The sequence below is a fragment of the Musca autumnalis genome, unplaced genomic scaffold, assembly GCF_047663935.1.
Source record: "Musca autumnalis isolate F117 unplaced genomic scaffold, ASM4766393v1 scaffold_3, whole genome shotgun sequence".
Classification (NCBI taxonomy): Eukaryota; Metazoa; Arthropoda; class Insecta; order Diptera; family Muscidae; genus Musca; species Musca autumnalis.
The window spans coordinates 34,713,129-34,728,187 of record NW_027411866.1 but is presented as its reverse complement, the minus strand read 5'-3'; the positions used below and the strand labels follow the sequence as shown (position 1 = coordinate 34,728,187).

At 40.0% G+C, this 15,059-nt stretch overlaps 2 protein-coding genes across 2 annotated transcripts; both read right to left on the bottom strand.

Moving 5' to 3' along the window:
- Positions 1–1,637: 1,637 nt before the first annotated feature.
- Positions 1,638–7,152, bottom strand: LOC141398137 (uncharacterized). The gene is made up of 5 exons (XM_073975369.1): positions 7,107–7,152; positions 2,416–2,438; positions 2,268–2,340; positions 1,876–1,964; positions 1,638–1,805 (listed from the first exon to the last, which is right to left on the bottom strand). The coding sequence occupies exons 1-5, from the start codon at positions 7,150–7,152 to the stop codon at positions 1,638–1,640; spliced, it is 399 nt and encodes a 132-aa protein (XP_073831470.1).
- Positions 7,153–7,583: 431 nt separating this feature from the next.
- Positions 7,584–11,699, bottom strand: LOC141398136 (uncharacterized). Its single transcript, XM_073975368.1, has 5 exons — positions 11,628–11,699; positions 11,508–11,580; positions 11,352–11,440; positions 7,745–7,908; positions 7,584–7,662 (listed from the first exon to the last, which is right to left on the bottom strand). The coding sequence occupies exons 1-5, from the start codon at positions 11,697–11,699 to the stop codon at positions 7,584–7,586; spliced, it is 477 nt and encodes a 158-aa protein (XP_073831469.1).
- Positions 11,700–15,059: the final 3,360 nt, after the last annotated feature.

Here is a 15,059-nt window from a genome sequence, read left to right as displayed (position 1 = left end):
AATTTTTTACCGAACTACCTGTTACTTGACATTTGCGGTTCTTAGGGGCAGCAACACATCATCACCAAAAATTGGCAACATAGGCCCATGCTTAGCTATAGCCCCATATAACGGTACCTCCCGATTTTCGGTATTTTGGGGGGTTTTAGCAATAATCGTTAACCACATTAACTGTAATTTGTCACTTGAGGTTCCAAGTGGTTCCAAAACTACTTTACTAAAAATTTTCAGCATAGGTTCATGTTTCCAATATAATAGTACCTCCGGATTTTCGGTATTTTGAGGATTTTAGCTACAATTGTTAACCGAACTAGCTGTAATTTGCCATTTGAGATTCCCAGTGGTCACAAAACTTCTCCACCTAAAATTGTCAGCATAGGTCCATGTTTTAGTATAGCCCCCATATAACAGTACCTTCCGATTTTCGATATTTTCAGAATTTTAGCTACGTTTTTTGTTTTTGTTTTTTTTTTTTTTTTTTTTTGACCGCAGTACCTGTTATTTGACATTTGAGGTTCCCAGTACTCACAAAACTAATAATAATATAATAATAATAACACCAAAAAGTGTCAACATAGGTGTTGGCTTTGGTATAGCCCGCATAAAACGGAACCTCCCGATTTTCAGTATTTTGAAGATTTTATGTATATTTTTTTGACCGAACTACCTGCAATTTAACGTTTGAGGTTCCCAGTCAACACCAAGTTACTCCAACAAAAATTGTCAACCTAAATCCGTGGTTTGGTAGAGCCCCCATATAACGGTATCCTCCGATTTTCGGTATTTTAAGGAGAAGTCTCCCTTGTCCCGTATGGGATGTTGTGGAACAATGTTTTTTTTTATCTACTTTTTTGACCGAACTACCTGTAATTTGACATTTGAGGTCCCCAGCGGTCACAAAACATCTCCACCAACTAATTTAAACATAGGTCTATGCTTTGGCGTAGCCCCCATATAACGGTAATGCCTGATTTTAGGTGTTTTGACCGAACCATCTGTAATTCAACATTTCAGGTCATAAAACAGTGGTCATAAAACATCTCCACCAAAAATGTTTGATATAGGTCCATGTTTTGGTATAGACCGCATATGCCGGAACCTCTCGATTTTCCGTATTTTGAAGATTTTAGATATATTTTTTGACCGAAGTACCTGCGATTTGACGTCCCGGTGAACACAAGGTTACTCCACCAAAAATTGTCAACCTAGCTCCACGGTACCTTCCGATTGTCGGTATTTGAGGAATTTTAGCTAATTTTTTTGACCGAACTACCTGTAATATGACATTTGACGTTCCCAGCGGTCACAAAACATCTCCGCCAAAAATTGTCAACATAGGTCCATGATTTGGCATAGCCCCTATATAGCTGAACTTCCCTCCCCGATTTTCGATGTTTTGAGGATTTTACATACATTTTTTGACCGAACAGAGCGTTTTATGGGGGAGGGTAAAAAAAAGTTCTGCTCGGCCAAACTTAACACTTTTTTATATGTTCCATTTTAGTTCAGAATATTTAGTGGTGGTGGGAATAAAAAGTTAGGCCCGGCCCGGAACGATTTTTGTTATTTCTATTATCACTGGCTCTAGGTATATATAGTCTTCGGAGAAAGCCAACTGATTCTTTTTCCTTTTTTACTTACACATTGTTACTCCTATGAGAGTGTCCAAACGGTGCGGGAAACAGATTTTTAATGCAATATTTGGTAGCTTCTCGTATCTCAGCCCAATGTTCAGCGTGTATGCGAGTCATGCTAAAAGCCATTGTATAGGGTACGTGGGGGGCAAAACTGCCATCAATATTAAACTGTTGGATAAAAAATAATGCAGAGAAAAATTAGGCAAAGAAAAATGAAATTGCGCTTGCGAATACTTACCGCCCTGCAGGCATTGAATGCACAAGCCCGATAACATTTCATTTGTAAATTTCTGGCTGGGTTTAAATGCAATAAATCATGGAGATCACCTGGAACATAAATCAATGGAATTATATATATATAATTGTTCCACAAATATCTCAGGCGGAACAAGGGAGACCTCTCGATTATCAAAGCAATTATTCGAATTTTTCAAACAAAAAAATGTCTTTTGTTTTGAATTTTCTCTAGTATTGGCTGAGTAAAGAAAGTTGTAACATTGGTAAAATATGTGGGCGGGTAACAAAAGATCAACTAAAGGAAAATCGAAGATCTACAACTTACACTTTGGCCATCTTTACCACCATAAAATTCACCTCAAATGAGAAATGCAACAATTTACAAAACCTTACCCTGCGTGGCGCCATATGTTACAGCACAAGCATCCATTTCATGTTTCAAATAGGGGCCATAGCACCAGTCATTCTAATCCGCCAACAAAAAAAAACTGCTCTTTAGAAAGTAAATCATCTACAAATATTCCAATGTTCTGTTACATACCGGTTTAATAGCTTCATGTGAAGCTATTAGCGTAGAAATGATTAAAGCGACAAATAATTTCATAATATTGTCTATCTTAAATCTTTTTTGTATAGCAACTCGTTCGGTTCTTTGTTCACATTTAACCTGGTCTGATCTTATTTATATGCCAAGCATCATCAATATGTAGCGGTTAGATAATTTAATAGACAGGTTGAAAATAAATTTAAGAGGTTTTTTTATCATTTGTTTGTCACACGTTCTTAAAATGTCATAAATTATACTCGCTCTCAATCTCTATTACCGACATCTTCAGATTACATTATTGTGGATAATTAAAAAGATTTCAATTATTTTGTTAATTAGTTTAATTTTTATTTTATGATGATGCTTTATGTAGATAACGTTGTTTGGAATTTCCTTGCCGATATCCCTTACAGGAATTTATATTATTAATAAGGTAAGTTCAGTTTCTAATGGCACCCAATGGCACTCAGATTTACAGCCTGTTCATGTATGTCGATAAGAAAATGAATGCGCAAGAAAGACTACCAAATTTGAGTGTGTTTTTCAAATTTGTTTTTTGTTTTGAAGTAAAAGCAAAGGCAATAACATTTCAAAAACTAAAGTTTGGGTGTGTTTCATGCGCACACATTTTCGTTTCGAAATACATAAACTGGGGGTTAGTCTCATAACAAATCAAAAACGAACCTTTACTTTAAAAAACCCAAAAAAACTGAACATAATTTTTAGGTGGATAATTTGTTCGAGAACGTATAGCCCAAATGTCTAAATTAGCTCAGAAAATGTATCTAAAAACGTCTTCTATCGGTCGGTACCTTTACATGGGAGCTACATCAACGTTAGGTAGACACAATTATTGGTTGAGAAGTTTGATGGCTGCAAGAAATCGGTCCACGTTTTGATATAGACCCCTAGGACGGCTGAAATTTGGTACTTAGTTTTCTTTGGGGGTCTAAAACTTTACCCCAGAATTTTGACGATATAGGTCCATGCCTTCATACAGCCCCCATGGAACGGTACCACCCGATTTTCGGTATTTTGAAGGTTTTATCTTCATTATCAGACCGAAATGGCTGAAATTTGGTACTTAGTCTTCGCTGGGGGTATGAAACTTCCCCCCAGAATGTTGTCGGTATAGGTAAACGCTTTCATCAATATTCCACCGAAATTGTTGAAATTTGGCATTTAGTCTTCGTTGGGGGTATAAAAGTTTGCACCTGAAATTTGTCAGTATAGGTTCACACCTTCAAATAGAACCCATAGAGCGGTACCACTCAATCTTCGGTATTTTGAAGGTTTTAGCATCATTATCACACCGAAATGGCTGAAATTTGCTACATAGTCATCGTTGGGGTATAAAACTTTCACCCAGAATTTTGTCGGTACAGGTCCACGCTTTCATATAGCCCCCATAGAACAATATATACCGATTTGCGGTATTTTGAAGTTTGTGTGTCACAATAATCCACCGAAATGGCTAAAATTTGGTATTTAGACTTCAAAACATTCCACCTGAAATTTTAGGTAGAGGTCCAGGTCTTCATACTGCCCTTAAATAACGGTACATCCCGATTTTCGGTATTTTGAAGGTTGTGGCCACAAAATCAGTCACCGAAATGGCTGACATTTTGTATTTAGTCTACGTTGGAGGTAAAAACCTTTCCCACTGAAATTCGTCGGTGTAGGTCCACGTTTCGATATAGCCCCCATAGAACGGTACCTTCCGATTTTCGTAATTCTGAGGGTTGTGATGTCAATATCCCACCGAAATGACTAAAATTTGTCATTTAGTCTTCCACGGGGTTATAAAATATCCCAGAAGAGAATTATCAGTATAGGTCCGCGGGTTCCTATATACCCCATAGGAGCGTACCTTTTGATTTTCGGTATTTTGAAGGTTTTACCGAAATATCGCAAATTTGGTATTTAGTCTTCTTTAAGTCTAAAAACATTCTGCCAGAAATTTGTAGGTATAGATCGACGTTTTGATATAGTCCCCATTTTACTTCAATACAACTCGTGATGAGGGGTATAACAAGTTCGGCCTAGCCGAACTTAACGCTTTTTTTATGATGACATAAGTAGATAGCCTTGTTTGGAACTTTCTTGTATTGTTAATAGGGTAAGGTCAGTTTCAAACGCACACAATAATTCAAATTCAACATATTGAACAGTCGGTTACCAAAAAAGAGATCGTCTAACACCGGGTGTAAGGCGACCACGAGTCTATTGGTGTTTTCAAGGTCTGCAGTAGGGACCAACTGTATTTAAAAAGGGCCTCGATAAATAATACCTGGAAGCTTTTGGTGCACCCCAAATCAATATATGAGGGAAACACGAACCTTTACTTAAGGGGTTATCCCTAGTTGTGCATACCAAAAAAACTGTTTTTCATGTTTTTATACCCTCAGCCTTTAGGCTAAAGAGGGTATTTACACTTTGATACGACCAAAAATGTGCCTCATCGAAATAATGGTTTTAGACCCCAAGTATGTTTGCACGATATCCGTTTCAGACAATTTTGAGTAGATCTAGCAATGTCCGTCTGTCTGTCTGTCTGTCTGTCCGTCTGTCTGGCTGGCTGGTGCGCACGATAACTCTCGAACGGATCAATCGATTCGGTTCAAATTTTGGGTATCGAAAAATTTTGTCCAGATTCGATTTAAGTTCGAAGATGGGCCATATAGGTCCACTCCTTCAGGTACCTCCCCCACAAATGTTCAAAAATTGTCGCAAAACTTGTGCGCACGATAACTCTTGTAGGGAATAACCGCTTTGGTCCATACTTTGCACATCGTGTAATTTCTACCAAACTTAGATGAGGTTCCAATATGGTCTCAATCGGTCCACCCCTTCATGTACCTCCCACACAAAATTTCGGAAAAGTTCAGTTTAGGACCTGGTCTCGAATCGCTTTGATTTTTGTTTACGCAAGTTGTATTCGCTGTCCTCTATACGACGCTGTAAGTTTCATTAGGGGCAAGTCCATACTTCCTGAGTGAATAGCCTGAAAGTTACAAAAAACCCTATGACACCGTGTGTAGTGGTTGGAGCGCAAGATAACTCTCGGACGGATCTGCCGATTCGGTCCAAAATTTGGCTTTCGTAATATTTTGTCCAAACATAGTCCAAGTTCAAATATGGATTATATCGGTCCACTCCTTCCGGTACCTCCCCCACAAAAGTTCGAAAATGTTCGGAAAATTTGTGCGTACGATAACTCTTGAAGGGAGTAACCGATTTGGTCCATACTTTGCACATTATGAAATTTCTACCAGACTTAGATGAGGTTCCAATATGGATTCAATCGGTAAACTCCTTCGAGTACCTCCCACACAAAATTTCGGAAAAGTTCAGTTTAGGACCTGCTCTCGACTCGCCTGGTTTTTGTTGTAACATCTTGTATTCACTGTCCACTATACGAAGGTACAAGTTTCCTCAAGGGCAAGTCCATACTTCCTGAAAAAATAGCCTGAAAGTTGAAAAACAAACCCTAAGACACCATGTTTATGGGTGGAAGCGCAAGATAATTCTCGAAAGCAAATGCCGATTCCGGCCAAAATTTGGCCTTCGTAATATTGTTTCCAAACTTACTTTAAGTTCGTAGATAAGCCATATCGGTCCACTCCTTCAGGTACCTACCCCACAAAAGTTCAAAAATATTCGGAAAAATTGTGCGCACGATACCTCTTGATGGGAGTAATTTTAAACCCCCTAAATACATAAGTTTTTTGTGAAAAAAGTGTTTCAATTTGCACAGGCTGAGGGTATATCTCTGTCGGCAAAGCCGACTGATACTTTTTTACTTGTTTTTAAATAAATAATGGTCTGTTTCACTAAGACGATTCGAATACATGTTCGTTGAAAAATATTTGAATTGCGTTTATTTTTACAGGGGGTTTATGTATTTCGAAACGAAAATGTGTGCGCCTGAAACACACCCAAACTTTAGTTTTGGGAATATTATTTCCTTTGCTTTTGCTTCAAAACAAAAAACCAATTTGAAAAACACACTCAAATTTGGCCCTTAATCAAACAAACATTTGCTACAACAACAGGAGTTTGGTAGTAATTCGAACGAATTTGAATTCGAATCGTCTTAGAGAAACAGGCCATTATTTATTAAAAAATAATTTGAGTGGGCCATGCGGCATTACCTATACTGTTTCCTTGAATTGAGGACAATTGAGGGCAAGAACGTGTATACCCAGCAAACCAAATGTCGGATGTCCGACACTTCTGAACAATTTCGGACGCAACATCGTTCAGATTTCGTTCGTTGCTGGGTAGTTGCTAAAGAGAACCTTACATTACATGACCTGTGACTATATGTTGATAGGCTACCTTTAAAGCTTTCAATTCATGAACCGCAAATACGCTCTATCCTTGATTGCAGTAACGATCAGTAGGATATACGAAAAATCGTTAAACTTTCCTGGGTTCCATGATATGGAAAACGAACTAGCTGACGAAATTGCTTAGCCAAATGATGAATATTTTGGGACGCGAATGTGCTAACACATCGCCAAACTTCGTGAGACCTACCTTGAGGAGGCACATCATAGGTGGCTTGTGGAACCTGGATGTAGGGTATCCGAAGCAATTGTACTGCGATCTCTCACATGTACAACTATTCCCCTTCTCTCATTCGATAAGTTGGGGATGATAATCACTGTGAGGTCTCTTACCTGTACGCAAGTTGTTATTGTTATTTTGGGCGAAGCCGCGGTACATGTTAGCTCACTACATTTAACGGATGTTAAAGGCAGCTCCCCGGCTGACACAACCGGGAAGTAAGTGTCCACTTGAAATGAAAGAGGGACAAAGATTAGTACTGGGCTTTGTCATGATAAAGCCGATCTGGGACGTTGCTGAGTATTTTTCATTCCTACATCTTCATTAGCGAGGAATGGAGTATTTCCAACTGCAGGTGATTTGTTCTGTTCCAATTAAGTCTCGCTAGTTACATCCCTTGATAAAGGCAAAATATAGTGACTAAGCAACTCTCATATCCGTCTTCAGGTACCCTAGAGACAAATTATGATCGAGACGAATGCTCCCCCTTTTTCAATAAAAATAAAAACAAAAAGTTATAAAATTCTTTTTGTTGTTTTTTTTATTACTTTCCACCAGCAAAACACAACAACTACATTTTATCATTTCATTTAAAATAGTCCTTCAAATGATGATCCATGTGGTAGATTTGCTCGGACACATTGTATAAAGTCTTCGGTTTTATCGCAACTGCAAAACGGAAAGATATTTGTATTATGTTCCCTTTTTACTGCAACGTTGGGCGCCACTCTCTTTGCCATTTCATACTTACACATTATAGCTTTTATGGGCATACTGGAATGTAATTTCCGGCAAGGATCTGATACAGTAATTGGCCACATCTATAGCCTGACTCCAGAGATAAGGATTTTTACGGGTAACGGTAAATGCGGCGGTTTCGGCGGCATTAGCTGCAAAGCTACCATCGCTATTATACTGGGGGGAAAGAAGAAGTAAATGAAAAACATTGAATATATCAATATACATTAAAGAGATATGGTGTGTCACCGTGGTGCAATGTTAAGTACACCCGCGTATTACACTAAATGAGCGACTTCGCGTCATTTCTTGATTATTTCGACTATGAAATGTTAAATACATTCTCATATATTGGGTGACGTAGGGGATGGAAGATACCAAGCAACGGTCCTGACCGGTTTTAACATGGCAAAGCCCAGGATTTATCTTGGTCCCTCTTTCATCCCAAGTGGACACTGACCTCCCCGTGGTATCACCTGGGAAGCTGCCTTTAACACCCGTTAAAGGTAGTGAGCTGACATGTGCCGCGCGTTCACCCATAAGAACGTTAGCCCTAGAAAAAACAGCCTACTATGAAAAAACGAAAGAAAAGAAAAACAAACCCCTCTAAAGTTGACGAACCCCGCAAACGTTTTAAGGACCATGATCTCCGAATCTGCACCTGGAATGTTCGCACTCTTTATAGAGAAGGTGCAGTCTTCGCATTGGCAGACGTACTTGAAAAGTACAAGGCCGATATTACTGCCATACAGGAAATACGATGGATTGGGAAAGGCGTCACAACAACACCTAAAGGTGGCGCACTGTATTATAGCTGCCATGACGTAAAGCATGAGTTTGGTTGCGGATTCGTAGTTAGTCGGAGACTTAAACATCTTGTATCCAGCTTCAACCCAGTGAATGAAAGACTTGCTGCAATTCGAATAAAAGCAACATTTTTCAACATTAGCTTTATTTGCGTTCATGCTCCCACTGAAGAAAAGGACGAACAGACCAAAGATATATTTTACGAGCGCTTAGAAGAAACATATGACGTTGCCCTGCCCATGACATTAAAATCATTCTAGGCGATTTTAATGCCAAAATTGGAAAGGAGAATATCTTTGGCCCAACAGTCGGGAAATTCAGTCTCCACAGTGAAACATCTGACAATGGTATGAGGCTGATAGACTTTGCAGCTGCAAAAACATGGTAGTTAGCAGTACCAGATTTAATCATCTCGATATTCATAAGGGCACCTGGCTGTCTCCAGATCAGAAAACGAGAAATCAAATTGATCATGTTGTGATAGATGGAAGACATTCATCGAGCGTGTTGGATGTACGATCGTTCCGAGGCGCAAACATTGATTCGGACCACTACCTTGTTGCAGCAAAGGTACGCACCCGCTTAAACGTAGCAAACAAAGTACGAACAGACACAACACGAAAGTTAGACATCGGTAAGCTGCAATCACAACAGATAGCCACAGCATATTCCACAGCATATTTCACTCAACTAGCCCAATTGCTTAACCAAAGCACTCCTCATCCCGATAGCATATCAGCGCAATGGCAAAGCATTGCCTACTTCATGCAAACAGCCGCAAAATCCATACTTGGATACCAGAGACCTCCACCAAGGAATCCATGGTATGATCAGGAGTGTCGTGCTGCCACCGAAGAGAAAAATGCGGCATATAGGGCTACTTTACAATCCGTAGCAACGCGTAGCGCACGAGAGAGATACAGGGAGAAAAGGAGAGAGGAGAAACGTCTTTTCCGCAGGAAAAAGAGAGAGACGGAAAAGCTGGAGTGTGAAAAAAATCGAGATGTACCGGAGCCAGAATTAAGTCCGAAAATTCTACCAAATAGTCAAGCATCAAACTGATGGCTTTGGTACAGGCACATCCTCCTGTAGAGACCAGCAAGGTAATTTGGTAACTGATACAGATATTGTAGTCAGGATATGGAAAGAACATTTTTCAAATCTGTTGGTATCCAATAGCAGCGAAGACGACGAAGATACCACAGTGCCAATCCCAGAAGATGGTATTGAATATATACCGTCCAGCCAAGATGAGGTAAGGACAGCAATAAATCGGCTGAAGAATAATAAGGCAGCAGGGGCCGATGGCTTACCAGCAGAGCTGTTCAAAACCGGAGGCGACACGCCGATAAGGTGTATTCATCAGCTAGTTAGCACCATCTGGCAGGAAGAACGAGTACCCAACGATTGGAACCTGAGTATCCTGTGCCCCGTCCACAAGAAGGGAGATAAGACTGTATGCTCAAAATATAGGGGCATAAGTCTACTCCCTATTGCCTACAAGATCGTGTCAGGGATATTGTGCGAACGACTAAAGCCTATGGGCCTATGGATAATTGGACCATACCAATGCGGCTTTAGACCTGGCAAGTCCACCATTGACCAGATATTTACCCTGCGGCAAATCCTGGAGAAGACCCAAGATATGCAGATCGACACCTACCACCTTTTTGTCGATTATAAAGCAGCCTTCGACAGCCCGCTGCGTTCAAAGGTATTCCAAGCCATGTCTGAATTTGGTATCCCCGCAAAGCTCATCCGGCTTTGTAAAATGACTCTGACTGACACGAGGTCCTCAGTTAAAATAGGAAAGAACCTCTCCGAAGAGTTTGGTACCAAAAGAGGTTTCAGACAAGGAGACAGCCTTTCGTGTGATCTCTTCAACATCCTGCTGGAAAAGGTTATACGAGAGGCAAACGTCAAAAGAAGTGGCACAATCTACACCAATAGTCACATGTTACTTGCTTATGCTGATGATATAGACATTATGGGCCGATCAGTAAAAGAAGTAACTGATACCTTTATAAAGGTTGAAGGAGAATCTGCTAAAGTGGGTCTGGCGGTAAACGGTGAGAAGACCAAGTTGATGATGTCGACGCGCAATGCGTCCATTAAGCTCGGACCTACTGTGGAAGTTGGTTCCTATAATATTGAGGTAGTAAAAGACTTCGTATACCTCGGCACCTCCGTAAACCCAACAAACGACATCAGTTGTGAAATAAAAAGAAGAATTGTATTGGCCAACAGATGCTACTTTGGTTTAAGTAAGCAGTTTAAAAACAAAGCCACATCTCGTCAAACAAAAATAACACTATACAAAACACTGATACTACCCGTGCTGATGTATGGCTCCGAAGCCTGGGTACTTGCGAAAGCAGACATGGCAGTGCTTGGTGTGTTTGAGAGAAAAATTCTTCGAAAGATCTACGGACCAATTAGCGTTGACGGTGAATATCGACGTCGCATGAACCACGAACTGTATCTGCTATACAACGACATCAATATTGTCAAACGTATCTAGATGCAGCGATTGCATTGGCTAGGCCATATCATAAGAATGAGCGATGATGAACCCGCTAAAAAGGCGTATAAATACGGACCGCTTGGCGGTGCACGCAGAATTGGCAGGCCAAGGAATAGATGGCGCAAACAAGTGGATGATGAGATGAAAAGGCGCGGTATTCCAGAGCGCGAAGCAACAAATAGAGAGGAATGGAGATCTTGTCTTAGTTCGGCCTATGGAACAAATGTTCAGTAATGGGCCAGCTAAGTAAGTAAGTATACTCATATATTCTTATCCTTTAAATACCTACCGCTTTACAATCAATAAATTGGCATGCTCTGTAACATTTCATTTGATAATTTCTAGCCGGTTTCAAATATCTATAGTCATAATAATCCGCTGAAACAAATAAATAAAAATTATTTTAATTTGGAAATTACAATTAAAATTCCCTTGCATCACTTACCTGCTGTGGCACCATGTATTTGACCACAACGTTTCAAGGAATTTTGTAAAAATTCTCCGCTGCACCAGTCATTCTGAAAATAAATTTCGTATAATAAAAATAATAATCACTTAAACCTACCGGTTTTAAAGCCACCGAGAAATTAACATTATAAATAATATAAATCAAAATAATTCCAATTGTTGTCTTCATAATGCTGTACTACCGTCGATGCCTTGTCCTGATTTATCCCTTAAAAGTACTGCCACAACAATAAGTGTGCATTTGATTTCGAGCGCTCTTCTTATATTCATAAAATACTTCACACGCTTTGACTCATTATTATTATTAGCAGGTTAGTATTGTAAAATTAAAGGTCATTGATATTGTAGCTGTAATTTTTTTACACGAAAAATAAATTAAGCTTTGTTTAAGATGTGGCGGCAGATATTTTTTGATATTTGTTGGATTTATTAAAATTACATTTTGTAAAAAGGTTTTCCACAAAAATTACAGTTAATCTTTAATTAATTCATTCCTAATTAAAATACATACATGTCTACATAAAATACATGATTATCCGGTGTCACACATGGTGTGAACCATGCAAAAAAAATGTCATTCCATCAAAGTGACATGGGCATACATGTGCATTCTTTTACGAATAGAACGCGCTCTATTCTCGACTGTACAACAAAAGGAACACCGCTGTTTTGTTTGTTCAAAGAGGCAAAATGTGTCTCATCGAAATAAAGGGTTTAGACCCCAAGTATGTTTGGACGAAATCCGTTTCAGACAATTTGGAGTTGAATTAGCAAAGTCCGTCCGTCTGTCTGGCTGGCTGAAGCGCACGATAAACCTCATATGGATCAACCGATTCGCTCCAAAAATTGGCTTTCGTAATATTTTGTTTAAACTTAGTTTAAGTTCGAAGATGGGTTATATCCGTCCACTCCTTCCGGTAACTTCCCACAAAAGTTCGAAAATGTTCGAAACATTTGTTCGCACGATAACTCTTCAAGGGAGTAACCGGTTTGATCCATACTTTTCACATCATGAAATTTCTACCAGTCTTAGTTGAAATCGGTCCATTGCTTCTGGTACCTCCCACACAAAATTTCGAAAAAGTTCAGTTTAGAAACTGCTCTGAAATCGCTTTGATTTTTATTGTAGCAAATTGTATTTACTTCCCCTCATACGACGGTACAAGTATCATCAGAGGCAAGTCCATACTTCCTGAGAAAATAGACTGAAAGGTGCAAAAAAAAACCATATGACACCTTGTGTAGCGGTTGGAGTGCTAGATAACTCTCGAACGGATCTGACGATTCGGTCCAAAATTTGGCCTTAGTAATATTTTGTCCAACCTTAGTTTAAGTTCGATGATAGGCCATATCTGTTCATTCCTTCAGGTACCTCCCCCACAAAAGTTCAAAAATGTTCGGAAAAATTGTGCGCACGATAACTCTTGAAGGGAGTGACTGATTTGGTCCATACTTTACACATCCTAATATATCTATCAGATATAGATCGGTTTCGAATGTGGACTATATTTGTCCACTGCTACTGGTACCTCCTACACAAAATTTCGTATAAATTCACTTTAAGACCTGCTCTCAAATCACTTTAATTTTTATTGAAGCAACTTGCATCCGCTGCCTCAATTACGACGGTAAAAGTTTTTTTCGGGGGCAAGTGCATATTTCTTGCGAAAACAGCCCGAAAGGTGTATACAATACCTATGACACCATACCTAGTGGCTGGAGAGCACGAACTGATCTCTCGAACTGATCAACCGCTTCCGTCCAAAATTTGGCCTTCGTCATATTTTGTCCAAACTTAGTTTCAGTTCGAAGATGAACAATACCGGTCCAAAACTTCCGGTACTTCCACCCCAATATTTACAAAAATGTCCCTAACATGGTATGGCCGATATCCCTTGAACGAAGCAACCAATTTGGTCCAAACTTTAGATCTCCTAATATTTTGCCCAAATTTAGTTTAACTTCTAATATTACCCATATCGGTCCTCCTCTTAGGGTACCTTCCCCGCAAAAGTTCAACATTTGTATCTAAATACTGTTTAGGCTTCGAACAAATCCTTCGGATATGTATACCGATGTTGTTCGTAGTGGTCCTGTTTACAGCGTTATTATGTTTTCTGTGGAGTAGTTCATGCTTCCTGGTATCGATGTCTCATTGGTATTAAACCTTGGTTAATGAAAGTGGTGTCCCTCATTGACGGAAGAGCTTAGAACTTTCAAAATAAAATATTCCAATAGGAGGGATAAAAAGTTCGGTCCTGCCGAAATTATCTCCTTTCTTTCTTGTCCAGCTTAATCTGACTCTGGGTCTACCTCCAGTTATAGGAAAGTGGCTACTTCGTTGGGTTGTAACCCGAAAGCTACTAGTGTTTTTTGAGTAGGATTAGCAGGGTAGTGAAAAGGTGTGTCGTGCTAGCCTATGCCTCATGCTGGGCAAATGTTGTGCATGGTGCCATCGATCCTCGCCCTATAGGAATTCAGACGGCTGCATCATATCGAGCGTAGTCGAGCCAAAAATACTCTGGTTTGTCGTTGCAGCTGACGCTCCCAACTGCGATAGATGGGAGATGTTCTCCGTGGACCGCATTCACACGATAATTGTTTATGGCATGTGTGACTACATCCGTGTGAATGCTAGTTGGTCTAGCGCTTCTCTCTTGTAACGTTGAACCACTCTTTCTAACTCATCAATATCTCTTCTGACATGCATTGGTTGGGGGATCCTACCCACCATACGATGATTAGAACGGTTCTCAAAGCATGGGATTGTGTCGCTGTACTGAAAGAATATTTGCCTCGTCATGTGGATGGTCCACTGGAGTCATGAGGAGGCATCCTGCTGCTGTTCTCCGGGCGATTTGACAGGTTTAAATATTTTTCCATCGCGTTGCACTTCTATTTGAGGGCCATACTGCGGCGCCAGACCGTCCTATCACATTATATTTGATCAACAAGGTTTCTTTATCTGCTCCCCAAGTGCTGCCGGCTAGGGACTTGAGAACCTTGTTCTTACATCTCAGCTTGACGCATATAACTTAGGTATGCGCAGACCACATGAACATTCTGTCGAATGTCACTCCTAGGATATTGGGGTAGTTGGTGGTCGGAATTTAGATAGCATGGACCATGACATTGAACTTAGTTCTCACCTCTGCCGTCCATGTGGTGAACAAAGTGGCCGTAGATTTAGTGGCAGATATTTGCATATTCCTCGCGTGGAAAAGGCTGGTAAGATCAACCAAGTAGGAGTTCAGCAATTCACAAGTGGCATAAGAGAAGGTACCTGATGCCAAGATCGTACAATCGTCCGCATACGTTACGGTCTCGAGGCCATCTGCAGAGGGGACAGAATACGGGAGAGGTAGAGGTTAAACAGTTCCGGAGATATCACCCTACCTTGGGAAACTCCCTGTTTCGCTCTACCGGTCTGAAAGTTCTTGTTCCCTTGTATGACTGCCGTTCATACACACACATATAACTGATTTTCCAACGTTTCAAAGTTGGGTGGAGGTTGGTCTGCTTTTGTTAA

What these genes read in the sequence shown, in the direction of transcription:
- LOC141398136 (XM_073975368.1), bottom strand. Translation starts at nt 11,699, where the DNA reads ATGAAGACAACAATTGGAATTATTTTGATTTATATTATTTATAATGTT. An exon ending in TCTCGGTGGCTTTAAAACCG is followed by an intron (nt 11,581 to 11,627) that starts GTAGGTTTAAGT and finishes ATTTATTTTCAG; the next exon opens with AATGACTGGTGCAGCGGAGA. An exon ending in AATACATGGTGCCACAGCAG is followed by an intron (nt 11,441 to 11,507) that starts GTAAGTGATGCA and finishes TATTTGTTTCAG; the next exon opens with CGGATTATTATGACTATAGA.
- LOC141398137 (XM_073975369.1), bottom strand. Translation starts at nt 7,152, where the DNA reads ATGTACCGCGGCTTCGCCCAAAATAACAATAACAACTTGCGTACAG. An exon ending in CAATAACAACTTGCGTACAG is followed by an intron (nt 2,439 to 7,106) that starts GTAAGAGACCTC and finishes CTACGCTAATAG; the next exon opens with CTTCACATGAAGCTATTAAA. An exon ending in CACATGAAGCTATTAAACCG is followed by an intron (nt 2,341 to 2,415) that starts GTATGTAACAGA and finishes TTGGCGGATTAG; the next exon opens with AATGACTGGTGCTATGGCCC.